This window comes from Phasianus colchicus, chromosome 1 (genome assembly GCF_987193195.1).
Source record: "Phasianus colchicus chromosome 1, bPhaCol1.hap1.1, whole genome shotgun sequence".
NCBI lineage: Eukaryota > Metazoa > Chordata > Aves > Galliformes > Phasianidae > Phasianus > Phasianus colchicus.
The window spans coordinates 126,295,147-126,318,040 of NC_143436.1; the positions used below are offsets into that span (position 1 = coordinate 126,295,147).

Consider the following 22,894-nt stretch of genomic DNA (forward strand, 5'->3'; position numbering starts at 1 on the left):
ATAATCTTCATCCCAGCCCGGGTTTTTATAGGATGATCCAAGAAAGGAGTTGCAGGGGGTTGTAGCAATAATGAATAATTGCTTGACTTTTCTGCGGTGGGCTGAATCTAAAAAAAGCCTTAAAATACTTTGTTAATATTTTCATGTTGATACTTAACCAGAAAATGATAAAGCAACTCATTTAATCTGCCTTGAGATGGTTACAGAAAGCAGATTTGCATCAAAGGAACGTGGCAAGGAGCCGAGGATGGCAGTCACAAGTCAACAGCGCTGTGATTGCATCTGTGGTTTAAAATACTGAACCAAACTATTTTAACAGGAATTTTTCTCTTTTGACTATTTTGCTTAAACTCGTAAGAAGAAAACTTTCTTTCATGCTTTTCATGAGAGCAGAGACTTTCTCAGTCAAGATCCACTTTTTAGATTTTACAGCTTCCATCTGCAAGAGTCCCCAGGCTCAGGTCTGTTCCTCCTCTCGGTAATAACCTGACACTTCCCAGTCTAATGTGGTATAATTCAGTCCATTAGAAATAACCATAATAAAACAGACAAACAAAAACAAACAAAACACGGGAAAAAAAAGAAGACAATTAGCTCACATGCAAAGTAAGAGAAGCATTACTTGTCAAGTGATAAGAAAAGAGGGTTCAGATAACTAGCACAGCCGCAAATTACAGTTTTTTTAATCATAATGTTGTTACTAGATAGCTACTTTAAGGCTGAACTGTGGTTAACAGAGGTGTTAAGCATATTTGATTTTTGTGTGTGTCTACTGTGTGACAGGATGCAGTTTTTCAACTAATGTTAATTGGTTTCATTTTATGATGTCAGCTGATAATTTTTTCCCGGTGATGATTTGGCAAAAAGCAGCCAGACCTAAAACCAAGCTGGTATCTGTAGATACTTGCTCACTACTCACTCTTAATGGCATTAAATCACCGATCCTTAGTTGACAGCCCAGGTGCTGTCTGAACAATGCAGACAATTCTATGAACGCTTTGCAGACACAGCATTTCCCAGCAGCTCCATCCAGCCATTGCTCAGCAATGAGATCACTTACCACAGGAGCTGGGTAACTGCATTTTTGTGGTTCCTAATCCGGACTTTGGTCACCAACACCACTCTGCCAAGACGATCTGATACAAAACACTTGTGATCCGTAAAACCTTGAAAGCAGAAGCTGCTCTTATCAAGTCCATCCACTGTGCTGTAAACCAATTCTGCTTTTAAAAAAATAAAGTTTATTTTACATTGGGACTTTTTATTCTCTTTCTTACCACCGGCACTAAAACCATCAGGGAGAACATTTGTAAGCTCCCTCTGAGAGCTGTGCTACCTCGGGCTTTGGGGCTGAATCTTCCTATTGCATTAGCATCTTCATTAGCCTACAGTGAATGGACAGACCAAGCTGCTAGCTGAGAACAAGCAGCACAGATATACCTTCTCAGGATGAAGAAACAGGTACCCCAAATAAGATGTTGGTCATCTCATTACGTACCTCTCTAACTCCAAAAGTTAATTCCCAGGCGAGACTTTGGCAGGTCTGTACAGATGAATAGTAGTATGAAGACAGGAATTGCCAAGGCTTGTGTGTGCTGTGAAATATACCTCATAAGTCTTAGACAAATCTGCAGTCATTTGCCTTTTTCACTACCAGATGTACTAACTCAAAGCACTCCAGGTTTGTGTGCTGGGTCTCCAGTCAGCCGTGAGATCACAGCTAACCTACATTATATCTATCTTTGTGTAACTTAATACTTTTGTGTTCATTTTGAATCTCTGAAGTAAAATTGTCCCTTCTCATTTTCTGAGTAAAAGACCGTTTCAGTTAGAATTCTGCATGGAAGAGGTGGTCAAATCCTGTTTTCTCTACTCCCCAATTCATCTTTATCCTCCACTGTTCCCTGTCTCTGTTAAACCACCTTCCTCTTTCCATTCTGCTTCTCTTATTTGCATTTTCCTTCCTTTCTCACAGTCCAGGTCTTAGTGACTCATTCCAATTTCTTTTCTCTTACTCCTCAGAAACCTTTTTCTTGTTATCTTTCTGTTTGGTGTTAACATTCCCCTATACCTCTCATAGTATCTCCTTCATTCCTCGTATGCTTCCATCTTCTTTTATCTCACTTTTAATCTTCAGGTTGCGCCAGTTGTTTAGACAAGAAAAAATCTTTTTGATCTCTTCAGGCACAGAAGTGGCCATTGTCAAAAGGGTTGTTTTGATTTAAAACATCTTAAAAAGAAATGGAGTTCTTTTTGTCACATTCTCTAAAAACAAGATGATTTGCAAATAGAATAAGGAGATAATTATGGTGGCATGGCCGTCTGTATCTCATCTGCTCCAAGCACCTGTTCAACTTTGGATTTAGATGCGACTGTGCAGTCCAGTTATGAGTGTCTATAAAAAGTGAGGTTTTTTAGCCTCTCTGGGAAGCCTGTTCAGTGCTTAGCTGCTATCATGGCAAAAAAAAAACAGTCCTTATATCTGTCCTGGTTTCAACTGGGGCGGCATTGATCTTTTTCTCAGAGTATCTGGTGTGATGCCATCTTTTGGCTTTAGGAGAAAAACGATGATATTGATAACAGACCAATCTTTAGTTGCTGCAGAGCAGCATTGCCCAGAGCCAAGGCTGTGACAGTGTCTCAACTTCTCATACTTCCCTGCCAGTGGTGGAGATGAGTGTGGACAAAACCAGCACGGCTGATCTAAACTGCCTAAAGGGATATTCCATGCAATATGGCATCGTGTGAAAAAAAAAGCTTGAAAATTGGTGGGAGTTCATCCCACACCCAGAAGAAAGGAGCAGTATGGCCCTCTTGGTACTTGGTAGGACGGAGGACAATGCTCAGCAGCCCCTCCCGACATGCCATGCTCTGAGCCACCAGGCTGGAACCAGTAGTTGTGTTCTCCTGGGATCCCAGCACTGGGCCTAGCATCACACCAGCGCCAAGGAGAGGGGAGTGGTTGGTGTCCTTGGCCTGCAGGCTGTGCTTGATGTAGGCCCACGCTCAATGTGCTGCCCATTGGGACCACCTGACTTCCACCCAATGGTTCTCTGGACTCTGCTGGTGTGTGGGACTGCCCCAGCACAGCTGCAGGACTGTGCTCTGCCTTGGTCAGACTTCACAAGGCCCCATTAGCCCATGAGCTCCTATAGTCTATCAAAGTCCCTCTGAATGACAGCCCCCGCCTGCCTGCATATCAATTGCTCTTCCCAGTTTACTATCATCTACATAAGAGGCAATTTTCTGATGAGAACTGTGAGTTCAGCTTCATTGGACAGTTGAAATGTTCATGCCAAAGCTCATGGAATTTGTGTCCAGAAATTGTTCTGGCACAGAGCACAGGTGCTGCCAATGCCATCTTCAAATTATTTAGTGACCAGTCTCAATGCAGAGAGAACAGCACCTAACAGCCACTGTGGAGGCCTGGACCGAGCAGCCTGGAGGCTGGAAGGACCCTGGAAGCCACCAGTTTTGGTGACAGTCTGCATCAACTTCATAGCCATTTGGGAAGTTCATACTATTAGCAAGCCAAGCAAACTTTGCAGTATACAGCTGCAAAATGTAACTCTCAGAATTCCTGAGTTATCACTGAAAACGAGGCTATTTATGGCAAGAGGTGCTGGTGGATGCAAACATTTCTGAGAGGTAGCAACAGGAAGATAAAACGTTAACACTCGTAGCTAATCACATCAATAGGTTCACGGGGGATGCTTCCACTGTCTTCAGTCAGAAAAGCAGGATGGATTGGCCTGTGATGAGCCATTCATTTCCTGCCAGAAGGTTATTACACCCGTTAGCTTTAAATGCATTAAAAAGTACAGACATTTCAACAGCACCATTTTACTCCTACCACATGTTGTTTTTTTATTTAAAACTACGCTTATCACATCTGTCCTTCAGGACTGCATGAACTGGTGCAGGTTAGTCCTAAGAAGATGCAATCAAACAAAATGTCTCTTAGCTACTTTCCAGCAAAGACTTCACTCGCACAGTAGGCAAAATTCAAGTAAACAAACACTGAATTTACATACATCTGAAAAACAAAAACAACCAACCAGATAAAAACAACAAAGTCCCCATGTGCAGAAGGTCACTTCAGAAATAACATGAATCAGTAACACTCAGCTCCCCAGCCAAGACACGGCAGTGGTTCAGAGTCCTGGAGCTAGTTAATAAGGGGTAGTTCGTTGAATAAAAAGCATTCATCATGTGGCTTGTTTCTGTTCCCCCGAATTCAAACAGCAAATTACAAATGTCTCTGAAGAGCTATGGCTGAACCCACCCCGAGCTCCTGGTGCAGGTGGAGTCACTCAGCTGCTGTGTTTATCATGTAGTTACACCCATTTCTCACAGGCATCAGGAGTTGGTGATACCAGGAGGAGAGCTTTCAGCATCCCTCCGGCATGAAAAAGCTGGCATATGGATTTTGAGAATTCCTCCTATTAAAATTGCTTAGAGCAAGAACTATAATCTTTTCCAAGTGCTGCCAATTGATACTGGCATATCAGCCAGTGGAAGGACCTGAGCAGCAAATATTTCATGGGGGATAACATCTTGGCTGAGCCCAGCTCTGTGGCAGACCTATAAACACGGGAGAAAATGTTGAAAGTGCTGGTATGGAGCACTGAGCCCTGCATGCAGGAGGTGTCCCCCAGCTTCCAGCCCAGCCCACCTAACAATAGAGGAGGTTCTTGGTAGCCAAACAGGGCATGGTCTGGTGACTTCTATGAGCTCCCTCTTGTCTTCCTGCTTTCCTCAGACGTTGGTGAGGGGCTGGCACAGCCACCCAGAGAAGCTGTGGTGCCCCATCCCTGGTGGCACTCAAGGCCAGGTTGGATGGGGCCCTGGGCAGCTTGAGCTGGTGGGGGACAGTCCTGCCCACGGCATGGGTTGGGGTTGTATGATCTTCAAAGTCCCTTCCAACTCAAATCATTCTATGATTCTGTCTGCTTTGTAAATATCATCACACACGGTTTCATGCAGGGGATATATCTGTATATCTTAGCAAGGCTAAACAAAACCTAGTGGTCCAGAAGACCTATTTTAGTGCCTTCTGCAGCACCTACTATACTTATCTTTTATGTATTTATTGGCATAACATTTTAAAATTTGATACTATCTTTAGGTTAGATATTAGGAGGAAGTTCTTCACACAGAGGGTGGTGATGCACTGGAACAGGCTGTCCAAGGAGGTTGTGGATGCCCCATCCCTGGAGGCATCTGGGCAGCCTGGTCTAGTGGTTGGCAACCCTGCACAGCAGGGGAGTTGAAACTAGGTGATCATTGTGGTCCTTCTCAACCCAGGCCATTCTATGATTCTGTGATTCTATGATTCTATGATTCTATGATTCTATGATTCTATGATTCTATGATTCTATGATTCTATGATTCAGTTTACAAATAGGAAACTGTTACACAGAACACCTATGGGTCATATTTTACACATACGTGTAATAACAAGGCTCAGATGGAATAAAGTACTGAGGTACAATGAAATCAATTATTCTGCATGTTGGAGATGGACAGCTGGCAAGCTTTTCAGTAGGCATTCTGAAAGTCCATTCTGTTGATGGCCATATTTTTACATGAGCAATTCACTAGGAATTTGGCTTTGTGTGATCTCAAATTCCCTCTGGGGCATAGTCCTTTCTTTTGACAATGGCCAGCTACTTGATGTTACATAGATCCTCCAAGAGTGTAAAGATGAGAAGCTGTTTCAATTTGCACTTCCAACATCTCCAAAAGTAAAATAATTTCAGTTCTACATACAGTTTTTGTTCACACCTGCTAATCTCAGATAACTACCGATATTTTGGCAACATTCAAAGCAGAATCTATTTTTTCAAATGTGCCACTTTATCCAATAATGGGTCTGCATATTCAGCTGCTGAAAAACATCTTGTATGAGTAGTAATCTTGGATGGTGTTGGACATAAAATCCCTCTTAAAATTTACGTGTTTCTTCAAAATATAATTGTGGGTGTTAACTTTGCACCTCGTCTTTTCCATATATATCCCAGGAGAAAAGCAGAATGTGACTTTGCGGGAACTGGGGCTTAACAGTGCATACTATACTCCATTCCAAATTACAAGCCAGTATTTATTGGTGTTTATTGGCTTTGTAATTCTGAGATGAGATTGACTTACATTTTCTTGATTGGAATATAGTTGGTTTTGACACAGTTACTGGCAGCTTCAAAGCATCATGGTAATTACTGAACAATTCACCTTTCTTATGCAAGGGAAATAATAGAGTAGATTACATGAGGGAAGGGAATATGTTGGTTGAAAAATATGTATTTATTAGCTGATACTGGATCTGACCATACACATATTGACAAGAATGAAAGGAATTCCATTTCAGTTTTGAAAAAGGTGCATTTTCACAGAGAACATGTCTCTTCTGAGAGCCTTTAATTTAATGTACGTTGGTTTCTTATTTTAAGAAAACAATTTGCTGTTAAACACTATGCCAGCTAGACTTACATTTTTCAAGTAAAAAACTCTTTGTCCTGAAGTATTTTAAGGACCTAAAGAGCAGGAAATCGCCTGTGACATTTCAGTTTTTCCATTCTAAGGGAAAAATGTTCCAAAGTCTAAAAATAGCTCTCTTGAATAACACTCTTAATCTCGTTGTAATATACCATAAGCCATGTGACAACAAAGACATTGCTTTCTGATACTAGCATTGTTTTCAAGAAACTGAAGAACCTAAAGTCAGCAATTAAGATTATTTTCATGTAAAACTGCTGACTTTTGAATTGAAAAAACGTTTGTTGGTGTAACCCAAATAATTTGATGACCTACTTTCTAATACAGTGTCTGTTTGTTCCTCTTTCTTCCTTAACATTAACAAAAATGATATAGGTCAGAATTACACATTCACCTAGGCAGGAAATCCCAGTAGACATGTACCATTGGCTTGTTTCACTGTCAGGTGTTTTCAACTTCTTCCAGTACTATGTATTTTTGGAGGAATATTTAATGTATTCATACACATTTTGGTCTGTGGCCACAACTAAACAGGTACGGTAGACAGAAATAGAAATAAGGTTAACAAAATGCATCATGTGGTACAATAGCATCTGGGAGTATGTTCTGCAGGTCAAAGATGGATGCCTTATCATTATGCCTGGATATCCAGCAGAATTGAAAGAGGGTTTTTTGGTATTCAGATAATTATCCCAGCAGTGCGTTCAGGCATGTGAGCTAATCACAAGACACTTGTTTATTGTCAACTCAGAAAAATAAAGAAAGGCTGACTTACATGTAAGCTGAGGCCACGGTGGAGACATTCCTAGACAGGGTGGAACCCACAGAACGAGCAGAGCTGTCACTGGAGATGCAGCAGGTCCCAGTTTGCACTGAAGCTGGAGATGTAGCTTTGTGATATCATCTGTTCTGTGGTGAAATTTGCTTTAGCGGTTCTTAGTCTTATCTCTCTCCCTCGAGGCCCTGACTGCTCACTCCTGGCTTTGAGCTGCAGCTTGTTGCCTGTCCTCAGTTGTCCTTCTATAAATGATGGTGGGGGCAGGCTGCAGAGTAGCTTCCTAAAGTCATCAAGATTAAAAATAACCTTTTGGAAAAGTTTTGCATTTTCTGGGATTGATTAAATCCCAATCATTTCAGCTGTCTGATTTTGCAGACATCCCTAAAATAGCTGTACGAGACCAAGTGAAATGGTAACAAATGGAACTACTGAAAGGTAATTTAATTTTTAAAATTCTCTGAATGATGCATCACAAAGATTTGCACAGAGTGACTGTGCCTCCTCACTCACAAAGTAAAAGCACAGGAAATTTACTTTCCTCCAGTTCGAAAATCTTAATGAATGTAAACATCCACTAGAATTTAATGAATCACTCAGCCTGGAGGGGTCAAGATTAGACAGGCTTGATCCCATGAAGACCAATAGGAGTTTTGCCTCTTCCTTATTTTCAGCTAAAATTTATTCTCTCCTATCTATTCTTCATGGAATGACTGAGTTTTAATATTCCCTGGTATTTGACCATAGGCTACAAGTTAATATATACCAAAGTATAATCTGGACCATGTAACTATCAATAGTTTCCTGCACTAGAAACCTTGGAAGTACAATGGGAAAGGACACCAAGAGCTCCACTAGACCATTCATCTCCCCTGAGGCTTAATTATGCTGTGCATAGCAGTATTTATCTAAATTTATTTTTAACAAAACTGAATTTTTAAAATACACGTACCTCCTTAGGTAGTCTATGTCAGTATTTAACTAGGGATTTTCCTGAACACCTCATCTACATTTGACCCACGGTGAGTGTTTTACAGTCATATATCAGGACGGACCAACAGAGGGAAACAGCTATGCGGTGCTGTTTGTTGCTTTCTCCTTGAGCTAAGAAAAGTAAATGTGGACCCAACCCAGTCATTTAGTAAATATACTGAATTAATACACATATAAATTTCTGTATATATGTGAGCTCAGAAAAGGTTGTAAAATCAGTGATTTGCTGTTAAAGCTCAAGTTCCTTCTGAGGAAATATTGGTCTTGTATTTGTGCAGGGAAATGTTGGCATTGACACATGAATACATCTTATTTGCCTTACAACAGCAGAAAGATAATATCTAATATCATTGTGATCCCTGTGGGAAGAGAAAACAGTTCTGTTGGTGTGCACATTTAAAAAACATACCGGTGTAGTACAGAATGTACAATAGAAATTAAAGTAGAAACAACATTGAATAAACGAGCTACGAAAACATGAGCCTTTACCAGTACACCACTAGAAAGCTCTGCAGCACTGCAAACAGTCCAAAGACAAAAAACTGCACCTCATCAATTGCAAATGATGGCTCAGAAAAGAGAGAAGACCGGAGGGAATGAATGTGCTGTAGGGATTCTGTGTAGGAAATCAGCAGAACAAAGACAAGACCATGTGGAAGATGCAGAAGAAACAATGGAATGGTAGGAGAAAATGAGGTAGTACTGCATTCCTTAGATCTATATACATATATGATAGTTTCAGTGGTAGTGACACTTAAGGCAGAAGTGAATAAGTAACAGCAATCTTGGTGGGGCAAAAAGAGGCAATATTAAACAGGATCCTGGGAGAAAGCAAGCATAGGCAGCAGAGCTGATGACAGTTTGAGAACCTGGAGAGTTACCTTTTCCCTGAAGGTGAGAAAAGGGGAGGTTTGCCAAACACTGAGTTGCTTTTCGTTCTTTGTCTCCACAACTTAAAGATAGCAGGAGTACTTTTCATGGGTAACAGCCACAAGCAATATGAGCCGGCTTGCTGGCACTTTTTTTTTTTTTTTTTACATTTTCTTTTCTTTTTTTTCTAGCTCCATGAGAAAATCAAGGATAGTTAAACCAGTACAATTAGATCACTTAAATTCTTATTACATTTCTTTGAAACTGTAATCACTTTTTGTAGAGCCTGTTTTCAGCGGGTCATCAACTTGTCAGCACTATCTACTCATTCCTGCCATACAACCTCTTGATTTTTTTTTTAATTTTATTTCCCTTATTGCTGTGTTTGGTGCATTTTTTTCCATCCTTCCTCTCTTCTTTTCTTGTTTTTCAGTGTCACTGGCACAGGAAATGTCACTCAGATGGCAGTTTCTTTTCATCTAATTTTATCTGGCTTAGGTAAAGTTTGGTTGTGTACTCCCCTGTTAGCAACATAGTTATTAGTCATTACAATGAATTAAGAGAAAGAGAGATTTTCTGGGAGCATGTCATCTTCCAGCTACTCTAGGCATCTATTTTAGACAGATGTCTTTTTCTGTCTAGACTGTCTTTCTCTTTGCACTGACTATAAACAAAGACTAAAGTGACTGGTTTAGGTACAGATGTCTGGGTCAGGTTAGATGAATCACACTTATAAAGTTCTACTGAATATTCCCAGTTACTAAGAACACTGATTTTGGCAGCAGTTTTGCAGTAACTTGTAGACACTGCTTCCATCTTTTGCAATACCTTTGGATTCAGGTAAGCATCTGATGAGGAAACATACCCTTGCAGACTTTTTGGCTCTGCACAGGTGAGGAACTAAAAGCGCACTTTGCCTACAGGCAGACGTGTTGCAACATAAGATGCAAATAGCTTGAAAGAAAAACATAAAGAAACAGCTCTTTATGTGCCCTGGAGCAAGAGGGGAAATTGGCTAGATATCTTTGTAAGACAATTCAGGAAACAAACACTCATTTGACACAATCATGATGACACTTATTTTGTTTGTATCAAAAGTCTCAGCTTGCCATAAAATGTACTTTGCTACAGATATTAACAATGGACAAAATGTTTTAGTACAAAGAAGGAAACAAAATCACATTTCACGTGTCATTCCATGTATTGCACATGTGTTGTTCCACGTATTTCTAATAGGACAATGAAATCAGAGACGGCTCTTTGAACACAGTAAATATCTGGCACAAAAAATAAGTTAATCAATAGAGTTTGTATATACATATATGAAGAGGACAACTGATAAAGCTTAATAATTAGCATTGCTGCTCAACAGCAATGATCTCAAAGACAAACTTCTGGTCACACATGGCAATCAACATGATAGTTCAGTCTTATAACAACATATGCTGGCTACTGTGGACTACAATGCTGTAGTTTCTTGTCTGAAGAACCACTTGTGCTGCCATCCTTATATTTTGACCATACTCTGAAAATGTATGGAGCAATTCATCCCATCAGGATTTCATGTGTTTGTGGTTACAGGAAATCTATAGGAGAGAGAAAAGACCCCGCTCAGCAGCAGCAGGATGGCAGCTATAATCCCAATGGGAATGGCAGCACCAGCTTCCTGTGCCACGGGGCTGGAGGGCATGAGGTAGGAGGGAGGGAAGGCGATGCTCTGGTTATGCGTTACAGAATAGAAGTTATAGCTCACTGGAATCAGGACACACAGACCAGCAAATACGTAGAAGAAGCCACCCACCAGGAAGAAACGGGTAATGGCAGTTTTACGACTGATTCCCATATAAATATTTCTCAGAGCACATATTGTGGCGATCAGTCCCAGCAATCCCATGACCATGGCAATCACCAGGAGACCCTGAGCAGCATAGATTTCGCCAGGGATGGAGGAGTCATAACCACTGAATTTATGGCAGAACTGCTCTTCATAGCCAGGTGAGACATGAATATAACTGATGAAGCAGACTTTCCAAATCCCCACCCAGGCGATGCCAGAGGAGATGATGGTGGTGTTGTCCACATGCCACACTCTCCACTCCACAAGTCCCATGGAAATGGTGCATAGAATCCAGCCTACTGTCCCCAGTGCAAAGGAAGCCAGCTGGAGGTAAGAGGTGTCAATCAGGGAGCTCATCACGTGGGGGCCTTCTCTGCCACAAGCCTTGCCATGCAGCCAGAGACGAATGCTGGAAGGAAATACAGCATAGAACCAACACAGTGTGACCAGGTGCACCCGTCAGTGAAAGGCAAGAGAGTGCATGGGCAGAGGAGGCTGGCAATCTCCCCTCCCTAACTCTAGTGAAGTGCTAAGCTCAGGATAGACAAATAACAGGCTTTAATTCTGTATATCTCACTGCATCAGAAGCAGAAGAAAAGGTCTCTGTCCAGCACCCATCACAGTCTCTATTTTACACCCACAAGAGGAAAATTCACTTCTTTTTCCAAGTTATTTTCTCCCTCTATTTAACTGCTATGTTCCACAGGCCCTGTATACAATCAGTACCCCTGGGGGCACTTGGCTTCTCTTGTCCAGTCATCCTAAAACTGTTGTGAAAAATCTCTGGCTATTTCGTCTAGCAAAAGGTTTTGTCTTTGTTTGCTGACTCTGTAGTCTGAGTGTGAACTAAGGGTGCCTTTTTAAAATGAAAAATATCTGAAATTTCCCACCTCTTTCATACAGCTTTCTGAATAACTACAGGAATGACTCATCAGAAGGGAAGATCTGGCTTTGAATTCATTGTATAGACCTGAAAGTTGCAGAGATCTTCATATTCCATAAATAATCTGAAACACCTTTTGTCCTGTTTCCATTGCACATAAGACAGAATAATAGAATCATAGAATATTTTGGGTTAGAAGGGACCTATAAGATCATCTAGCTCCAAACCCCTGCTACAGGCAGTGACATCTCCCACTAGACCAGGTTGCTCAAAGCCCCATCCATCCTCACCCTGAATGCTTCCAAGGAGGGGGCATCCACAACCTCTCTGGGCAACCTGTTCCAGTGTCCCACCACCCTCACAGTATAGAATTTCTTCCTAAAATCAAACCATTCTATGATTCTATGATTATTACAAATGTACATTTAATCCTTTCTGGTATGGAGAATGTTGCTCCAGAATATCCTCTTGTGTTTGTATCTACTTAAAACAAAACCAATTTATAAATGCTTTCTTAATCTGATATTTTATTTGCAGAATGATTATATATGTATGCAAACAATGACAGCTATTAATAGCCATACAGTATTGTTGCCATCACATGAAGTTAGAAATGGCTTTTTTTTTTTTCTGACACATTTCCACATTAAAATAGTGTTATTTCTGTAAGCATCAGTTGACCTTAGACAAAAAAAGAGAGCAATTAAGATATTTTTGTGTTTATTTCCTTCTACTTTTGATTGAATCAGTTGAACACAGAGAGGCCAAATCTGAATCATATTAAAATACACAGGGCCCTGTGTAACACTGTTCCTAAGCACTATTAACAGCCATTTAGTCAACTGATTGATATCAAGTTCATAAAAGACAGACAGTGTCACTGAGAGCTATTAGGTGTATGGTGTCAAAAAATATGGGTTGAATTTGTCCACCTTCCCACAGAATTAAATTAGATGATTGTATCCATTACTGAGCACTCTATATGCTGCATTACTTAAATAGTGTCAAGAATTACATTTTAAAACTGAAAAATAGGAAAAGTTCTTTTTTTTTTTTTTTCCCTGTGAGATTCAGCAAAATTCAGAACAAGAAAACACTTAGGATGAAAGAATCTAGTGCTTACACAAAAATTCTAAAAACAATGGAAATTAACCAGATAACAAAATCTCATGCTTAGATGAGGTACAAATGTTTGGAAACACATGAAATTACTTATCATGGCATCGTATAAGGCAAATGGTTCATTTTTTGGCTCCTTTCTCTACCTGCTAACTGGATCTCATCTGATCTAACGTAGTAGTGCTGACTTAGAGAAAAAATCTGTATGGAAAAGAAGTACTTTGGAGATCAGTGGTGAAGCTGAATTACAATTATTGTACTTGGCTGTTTTGAAAAAAATGAACAGAAGCCCATACTCATGACTACTCATATTGGGACTCAGCAAGAATATAACGAATGAAATGTTGAGATTGGCAAGGAAGTGGCTTGCCATACAAAAAATACTAGAATCAAAACAATGATCTGTTTTCTGTTTCCTGCCTCTATTGTTGAGAACTTAAACATAAATTCTGTAGGTTTTGCTGCTATCTTCAAATTGGAATGGGTACGCATCACTCGCCAGAAGGATTGATTTAAGGGCAGTCTTTGGATAAGACCATATTTAGTATCAAATATCTCACTAAATCAGGAGCCTGTGCACAGCCTTAGAAGGTATTTCCAAGCTTATCTTTCAATACAGATTTAATAATTTATATTTGTTGGATCACTCAGCGCTTTGCCTGCAGGTCTGGCACACGGCATTTACGTGACCCATCCAGCACATTCCTCTGGGCTGCATTGTGCCTCTCTCAGAGGAGCTGCATGTCCCACAGGAAAAAGCAATTAGGGAAAGCCACTCGCACCCAGCAAACCCTGTTCCTAGGGCCTTTGTGGCATTTCTGAAACCACGGAGCATGGGCAAAGCAGCCATTTCACTCCCAAGTCCCTGCAAAGCCAGGAGCGATCTGCAGAGGGCATTCCAACCTCCTTTGGGATGGGAGAACCTGCTGCTAACTTGATATTCTCATTAAACAGATTTTTAGTTAGACCTCTTGGTCCTTGTGCAAATGTCCTTTCTTGACCTGTGAGATGAAAACTTGAATGTCCAGCCTCTGTGTGCTTACAGCTATAGTGGAAAGTTGAAAGCACAAATCACTGGGCAGCCTGTGCTAGCACGGAAAGCAATGGCATCATCTATTGACTGATTTTGTGCTTCAGTAAGGACAGAAATATCTGGAGTTAATTTAATTAGCATAGTAAGATTACCTATATGATCTGAATAACACAATGATGTAATGTGATGACTGTAGGAAATCTCCTAAGGCAAATGAACTCATATTCTCTCAGCTACAAGAGATCTTCTGAGCCATTAGCTGCTTTCCTGGTGGGAACTTCTTGACTGGGAAGTTCACTCAAAGCTGCAGATTTCAGCAATCAGAAGTTACATGCCAGATACCTCATAGGAAGGTCAGCTACAAAGCCGGTGGGGCAGGAGGAGGCAGCTAGGCTCACGTGGTGTGTGTGCCAGGAGACACAAGGCCTGACCCAAAATGTTTTCCCCCAAAGAAACAAGAGGAGTGCGTAAAGAGTGGGCTACAATTCCACCTTCAATGCCCCATGGTCACATCAACAGTATCATTCCAAATATCTGCAGCACTTCTAGGAACATTACTTTTCAAACTCTGGACACAGCAGCCAAAAAAGGAGAGCAGCTTACACAGGCTCACAGAATCATAGAATGACCTGCAGGGTCGCCAACCACCAGACCAGGCTGCCCAGAGCCACATCCAGCCTGGCCTTGAAAGCCCCCAGGGATGGGGTATCCACAGCCTCCTTGGGCAACCTGTTCCAGTGCATCACCACCCTCTGAGTGAAAAGCTTCCTCCTAATTTCCAACTTAAACCTCCCCTGTCTCAGTTTATAACCATTCCTTCTTTGTCCTATCACTATCAACCCCTGTAAACCCTCTTGCTTTTATGCTCCCTTCAAATATTGGAAGGCCACAATGAGGTCTCCCAGGTGCCTTCTCTTCTCCAAGCTAAGCAAGCCCAGTTCCCACAACCTTTCCTCATAGGAGAGGTTCTCCAGCCCTCTGATCATCTTAGTGGCCCTCTTCTGGACTCACTCCAAGAGCTCCACGTCTTTCCTGTACTGAGGGCCCCAGGCCTGGACGCAGTACTCCAGATGGGGCTTGAAAGAGTTGAGTAGAGGGGGGACAATCACCTCCCTCTCCCCGCTGGTCACCACTTTTTTAATGCAGCCCAGGATATAGTTGGCTCCCCCTCTCACAATCCCCTGTTATCACTTGCAATCTTAACTACATCTTTAATTTCTTTTATTTGGAAGGGATTTCCTTCATGGATATATTTTTAACCAAATGCCCCACTCTATTAAAATTAAAATGGAAACTTGATTGTGTTCAAGGGAAATTTGCACAAAGACAGAGGTTAATGAAATGTGGTACATGCTAGTGAGTTAATCAATGTAAAATCTTGAAGGATTCTTTCTGTTTTACTGTGGATTTTCATTTATATCAATCAGTGCACAGTAAGCAGCTGTTTAAGAAGTCTGTGGAGCTATTGCTCATGTATTTCAGGGACATGATGACATATGGCCTACCCCTCCTCCTTAAAAGGAACAGATGAGGATGCCTGGAGCTGTGGTGACTTTCCTGCAGCCACAGGCTTGCTTCTAGGAGAAAAAATGGAAGTAAGCCACTCTCTCAACTACCGCATGGCTACACAGTGATTTGGGGCGTCACAGTGCTTCAAGCTTACCTTTGAAAAGAAAAAATGAAATACTACCAGCTGAGAGATAAGGATCATTTCTTGGTCCCATCTCTTGATGTTTGCAGGAAAAATGAAGCTGCATTTCACATTTTGTCAACACTTCTACTTCCAGTTACCAGTAATACTGACAGAGGGCAGTGGCTGTGTTAACAATTCTCAGAGCTGTGAAACACATTTCACTTCTGGAACTAATACTAGGGCCCTATATAAACCATTTTTCCATTTTTAAATACCTTCAGTGGTTTGTATGCATCAGCTGGGTTTCAGATCTGCTTTCTAAAGGTTCTGTCTTAAGGTTCTGAGGTTCTGAGAAAAAAAAAAAAAAAATTAAAACCCTGCAGGTGAATGAGGGAGCTAAAAAAAGAAAAAAAAAGACACTAGCTAGCATGCTTCCTTAATTAGTTCACTTAAATGTAAGTGAGCCTTTCAGGTTACTGGGTCTCAGCCTCCCTCCCAGAGTGAGCTCCTGTGACAGGGGCTCAGGTCGTAAGGTGGCATAAGAGAGTGCCCTCAACCACTCAGTCATCCACAAGCTTGAAAAATGGGCCCACATGAACATAAGGAGATTCAGTAAGGCAAGGTGTTGCATCTGGGCTGGGGCAATCCCAGAAACATGCACACTCTGAGAGAAGAACTCATTGAGAGCAGCCTGGAAGAGAAGCATTTGGCAGTTCGTTTCTGGTGGATGAAAAGCTGGACATGAGCCAGCAGTGTGCGCTTTAAGCCCTGTATCCTGGGCTGTATCAAAAGAAGGGTGGCCAACAGGGAGAGGGAGGAGATTGTCCCATTCTGCTCTGCCTTTTTGAGGCCCCATCTGGAGTACTGCATCCAGGCATGGGGCCACCTGTATAGGAAGGATGCAGAGCTGTTGGAGTGAGTTGAGAGGAGGGCCATGAAGATGATCAGAGGGCTGGAACACCTCTGCTATGAAGAAAGACTGAGGGAGCTGGGCTTGTTAAACTTGGAGAAGAGAAGGCTCTGAGGAGACATAAATGTGGTGTCCTTGTACTTGAGGGGAGCTTATAAGCAGGAAGGAGACTGACTTTTTACATGAGCAGATGGTAATGGGACAAGAGGGAATGGTTTTAAATCAAAAGAAGGGAGATTTAGGCTATAGGAGGAATTTTTTTACTCAGAGGTTGGTGAGGCTCTGGCACAGCTGCCCAGAGAAGCTGTGGTGCCCCATCCCTGGAAGCACTCAAGGCCAGGTTGGCTGGGTCTCTAGGCAGCCTGAGCTGGTGGGGGGCAGCCTTGCCCATGGCAGGGTTTGGGGCTGGTGGTGGTTTGTAGTCCCTTCCAACCCAAACCATTCTGTGATTCCACACACCCTCTTCCTCTCATATGTTCACATCCAGCGAACTTCACTGCTTGCCCCTCTTTGTGTTTCAAAATAAACAAACCAAAGCAGCCTACACATTTGTTCCACCAAGGAAGAATACAGTGAGATTGAGCTGTGTAAAAGCTCTTTGCCCATTTTGGGAACAGATTTTGTTTGGTTTGCTTTGATGCCAGAAAGAAGAGAAACCAATAATTCTGAATATTGCTCACTGATTTTTCGGGCCCTACTTTACTTTCCCGAGATTGAGCCCATCTTAAGCTAAAAAGCAAAGTGAGGAAACATTGCAAGCTTGCATGGGGTGTGATGGTAGTAGGTTTGAACCAGGACACATCCTTATCTTAGGTTTTACTATGATTTACATAGATTTTACTGGATTGTTTCGCCTTTGCCTTGAGGCTTGAATGGAGCCAATTAAAGGCAAAGTAGAAGAGTAGAATTACGACTGCTGGAAAAACAGGACAGCTCCTCTGGCTATGTTGAGATGGCATCTGCTTGGGAAGCTTTATTGAGGAGAGGGAAACCCACTGGCCTCCCTGGCACAAAGCAAACACACGTATGCCATCAGGAGGCAGTCACGGCCAGGCCCCGGGAGCTCACAGAGCAGAAAGAGCAGGGCACTGAGCATGGACAGAAGGCACGGGAAGAAGTTTCTTAGACAAGTCAGCATCCAGCCAAAGGAATTGGACCAGATGCTGTCTGTGAGAGAAGTGAAGAATACTGGCAACATCATGAGCATCAGCCTAGGACACACTGCACGGCATCCAGTCAGGAGCTGTAAGCACTCCCTGTACCCCATAAGGAACTGCCAGTGAAGGGAGAATTGAAGAGCACACAGCCCTCACACAGCAACTCGAGATTCTCTTTGTAGGCAGAGGGTGGGTGGTTGAAAGGAGAGCCTTCCAAAATGGTAAGAGACAATACTTCTTTGGTAACAACGGAAGAGCAAAGATCCTTCCTTTGCCATCTGCTGCTGAACAGCCCTGCTATAGGAGTTCTGCTGCAGCTGTAACCACCTTGACGAGAAAGTCAAGCCTGATAAACTCTTCCTATACAAAATATGCACAAGGTTATTTTTCCCAGCTTGTGTAAGCAGGAATTAATTTACTTTAGATTTTTTTTTTTAATGTTTTAAGCAAATATTTTAACTGTAGATGTTGCCAGGCACCACATGCATTTTGAAATTAACATTCAAATCCCACTTTTGTGAAGTTTTATAGCTGAGATGCAGCTTTATTGGCCTATACAGGGCAAGGCTTACCCACCAAATCCTTTGCTCAATCCACGTCTTGCAGCAAAAAGGAAGTAGGAAAAAAACAACAGCAAAGCAATTAAGAAGGTCTCTTCCTAGCAATATCCCCGTGATTTAATGCTCAAAAATTTAATTCTTCAATTCTCAGTTGGGAAAACATTCTTTATAGGAAACAAATAAATATTTAAATATCTCCCCATCTGTTCTTCATCAGCACTTCATAAAATAAGTTGTATAAAAAGCAGAGCAGACTTACTTCTGTGGGGCTGAGCGTTGTCCAAGGCTTTGAAGCAGTGTCAGCTGGGTGCAGCAAGTTCCAGAAGAGAGGTGAAAATAAATACCCCTGCAAATCTTGTGCTACCAAACAGGTACCTCGCGGTTCCTTGTCACTCTCCCACTAAGTCAATAAAGATGGAAGAAGTCAGTTAATCATTAACATATTATAAAAATATGTAAGCTTTACCATATGGCATCATTTCTAATTGCTGTGAAACACTACCAAAGTATTTTAGTAACTTTCACATGAAACTCAGTTTTCTGTAAGTCGCTCTTTCAGAAAAACTGCCCTTGTGATTACATGCTTTTCCTATCTGAGACCACCAAGGTGCCCCTGGTCTGACAGCCCGAAGGAAACAGAATCTTCATTTGAAAGAGAATAAAGTGATTTCATAACCCTTTCTTCTTTGTTAGTTTTCTTCTGTATTTATACAGGTAATAAAATCAGTGCAGCTCTGCAGGAGGGAGAAATGCAGGGGAGAAGGATGAGGTTTCCCAAGGCTAAACTCAAGTGAAATGGCTCTCTTGTTGGTCTGTGGTTGACAGTACGCATACTTCAATGCAAATAGTGCCACACTTGGTATTTTTACTAATTTATTTCTTTAATTTAATTTATATTTTTGTCTCGCTTTGTGGCTTTCCTATGAATGTAAATATTTCTCCTTATGAGAAGAGCTCTCATCTTCCTTCTGGTTTCCTCTCTTTGAAACCTAGGATAAATTATTCTAATCTCTAAAAGATGCACTGGCTCCTGCAGAGGGAAGGAATTTCCAGGGCTGGTATTGAAAGATGAGGAAGTTTATGTCACAGGAGAAATATACTGAAAAGGGAAGCCCTCCTTGAAAAACTCTTCTCACCTGTAATTAGCACCATGACTGTTCATTACCACCACCAAAGAAGGCTGTAAAGTGGCATTAAGCTGTATCCTTCAGTTCTTCACATCACCTTTAATCCAGTTCCTGCAGTATCTCCCAGCTGACGATGATTCACCTGCACCAGAAGACACTGCCAGGTAACAGCCTGGCTCCATGGGCCGTGGCTCTTCTGCAGTGCATTGGGGCAGAAGGTGGCCAGATGGAGGTGTTTCATCACTACTGGCTGTGTATGTCAAATGCACCAACACACTGAGTCCCTAATGGGCTTGCTGTTGTATATTAGACTTGAGTACGGCTTTTTTTGACATTATGATGGGTCTCTTGATTTGGAAGGACAGCATCCTTGGGCAGTAGGCAGCTGGGAGACGGGTTCTTTTTTCTTTGATTTAATAATGGTGTGAGACAAAATCTGCAGGCAAATCCATTGCTGATTTCACGTGTGAAGATACTGCACGTAGGCTGGTTGCCTAACCAGGCTGTTGAAGCAGCAACAGAACAACTCCTCTTTGCTGCTCAAATCTGTGTACATCTGTATCTCTGACCTAGTTCTTCCCAGTCCCAAAAGACCACTGTAGTATTTAAAGACTAAACTGTATGCAAAAAAAAAAAAAAGTAAAAATTGTGATGTACTTGTCAACTGACATCAGTGCAATGAAGTGTAAATCAACTGGGAGTCTATAGCCCTTCGATAAAATAGCCAGGAAATCAAGCTTCATCACATTAATGAGAAATACAATGCACATAAAACAGAATGGAAGCAGCAAATGGAAGTGTACAATCTCTTTCCTCATTCATGATTATGACTTCTGTAGACATTTTATTCGTTTTTAAAGAAATAGTGGCAAATTGCTGGGAAGTAGGTGAAAATTAAATAAAGTTTCTGACTGCCTTATTTGAAGGAACACATTTTACACGTCAGATTTTACTGTTCTTTAAACACCAAAGGTTAATGCTTTTTCGAGCAGGAAGCATTTGCTCTCTTCCTCCTTTGGCCAAAGTGCACTGAAATCAGTGGGAACAGTTTTGCCGACTTCAAAGACCTTTAGATCAGGCCCAGTCCCTTTTGTGGTTTACAGTTTCATTGCTGAATACCACAGAACAGGAAATATTTGTTTTAAGTTAGTTTTCCTTTTGCTTGCCACATTGAAAAAAAAAAAAAAAAAATAGGCAGAAACCAGGATGCTTTGCAAGATATATTGCTGAGCAAATGGTCCTAGATAAGCAGCAGGCAGACCCTGTGGACCACTCAGAAATTGAGGCACAAGTATTTTCTTGCTATTTTGTATTCTTTATTTATTCTATTTTCTTGCTTTTTGTTTCAAGACAAACGTTACTTCTACCAGGAAATCCAGCTGTGTTCCTGCATGCCAGCAGGTGATGGGTGAATTGGGGATTAGGGTTGTTGCATCCTCACTCTTTGTCTGCAGATCATCAGACAAACTTCTCTCCAAACCCAATGCTGTGCCTGAGGACAGGTGCAACACGATGAAGAATATTTGCACAAATGCCTGTCTGACTGTATCCCTTTATAACCAAACTAAATTGCCTCATGAAGCCAGGGAAATTCAGAGATGAGACAACTTTGTCAAGTGACTCCTGTGACAAAGTGCTTCCTAGCCCAGAGGTAGCAGATTATCTGCCCACTTTGTGCGGGTCTCCTCAAACCCAGATCGCTAACATATTGTCAACAGTACATTAAATAACACTGAAAGGCACAGAAAGGTGAGGTTTTACATGATCATAGAGTGCACAGTCGCCTCGCAGAAAGTATTACCTCAGTGCTGCGGCCTACATTCGTAAACAACCCTCTGGACACCTCTATAACTGCTGGACAGTTGCAAGCTGTTGCAGTAGTAAATATCCAAGAGTAAGACGGGCTTCTGAAAGGTTAAAACCCCTGACACTTCACTGTGTGTGCCTTAGGGGTGGGGTAAAAAGCAGAAGGAGAGCAGGCTGGGAGTTCTCCAAGAGGGCGGGTCACTCCCTGCTGCTGCAGCCAGGTGAGGGTGGCCACCAGTGGTGGGATGGATGGGCACAGCATCCTAATCCCAATCCTAAACATGACACTGGGCCTGGGTGCTCTTTTTTAGCATGGCAAAGGTTGTTGGGCTTGGCTTTTGCTCCCTGGCAGTTTATTACTGTGACTTTGCCCTGCCAAGCACAGCTAAGGCTGGGAGTATGCAGTGGTCAGAGCTTGCCCAAGGCTTGTCTTTAAAGAGAGACTGCCTCACTCAGTGAGCAAATGACACAGTATCAGGTACTTCTCACCACCCCAAACCATACTCACCCTGTTATTTGGTGGTAGCAGATACTGCTTGCTTTCATGGTTGACCCAATCAGCTGGGAGGTTCTCTGGCTCAAGGATGGTCAAGAAAAGAATGATTAAAATCTTCATTTGCACATATAAGGGGACTGAAGATGTCTCTCAGTACAAGCTTCAGATGTAGCTCCTATCATCGTCATTGCATTTTGGAAGCTTTGGTTTCTCTTTTATAGAATCATAGAATGGCCTGGGTTGAAAAGGACCACAATGACCATCTAGTTTCAACCCCCCTGCTATGTGCAGGGTCACCAACCACCAGACCAGGCTGCCCAGAGCCACATCCAGCCTGGCCTTGAATGCCTCCAGGGATGGGGCATCCACAGCCTCCTTGGGCAACCTGTTCCAATCCATCACCACCCTCAGTGCTCGATACCTACTATCCTCTGCTCCTTCTGTTTCTGAATTTCTGACCAGCATTCTAGTGTAACACTCCACCAGACTCTGACATTGAGGCATTAAATATGTTTTCCCTCCTAGCAAAGGATACAGTATTCAATGGTAATTTTAGGTACTTAAAAGCTGAGAAGCTCATACCAAACAAACTTGCACAGCAATAATACCAATACCAATATTTGTTTATTGTTACACAAACTGTGTCAGACACCTTTCATTCACCATCACTGCTACCTTACCGTCCTCAGAGTGACACAGAACAACTGTTTTTTTTGCGCTCAGCTTATCCTGAATTGCCCCTATAGATGAGACAGAAGACTTGCAGGAATTTCCACTGGGCTCAGTTTTTGGAAGCAAAATTTGTGTGTCAATTACAGAGTGAATAATTTTGAGAGGTGTGACTTTGCTGTGATCACAACTCAACAAGGGGCTGACTAAAATCAACAGATTTTTTCTTTGTCCTGAGGGGAAATTGCTGTGTTTTTTTTTTTTTTTTTTTTTTTTTGTCTGGAGATGCAGAACACAAAAGCTTGCACGCACAAAATGAAGGGCTTCTAAAATTAGATACGCTCTTGTGGCTTGGGCAGTTTTGTGCTTATTCGCAGATACAAAAAAGTAGGTCACTGAAAGCTAATGAAGACATTTTCCTCAGACTTGTTGACATGCCAGAGCCAGTGGAGAAGACCGCCTGATGAGAGAAGGATATCAACATGTCACACTCAGTTTTCACTCTGCCCTGGCTGTATTGCTGTGCTGTGA

At 41.9% G+C, this 22,894-nt stretch overlaps 1 protein-coding gene across 1 annotated transcript; it reads right to left on the reverse strand.

Moving 5' to 3' along the window:
• Positions 1-10,112: 10,112 nt before the first annotated feature.
• CLDN34 (claudin 34) lies at positions 10,113-15,947 on the reverse strand. The gene is made up of 2 exons (XM_031596036.2): positions 15,914-15,947; positions 10,113-11,379 (listed from the first exon to the last, which is right to left on the reverse strand). Exon 2 carries the CDS (start codon positions 11,325-11,327, stop codon positions 10,695-10,697), a length of 633 nt encoding a protein of 210 aa, XP_031451896.1. The 5' UTR covers positions 11,328-11,379; positions 15,914-15,947; the 3' UTR covers positions 10,113-10,694.
• Between the last annotated feature and the right edge of the window lie 6,947 nt (positions 15,948-22,894).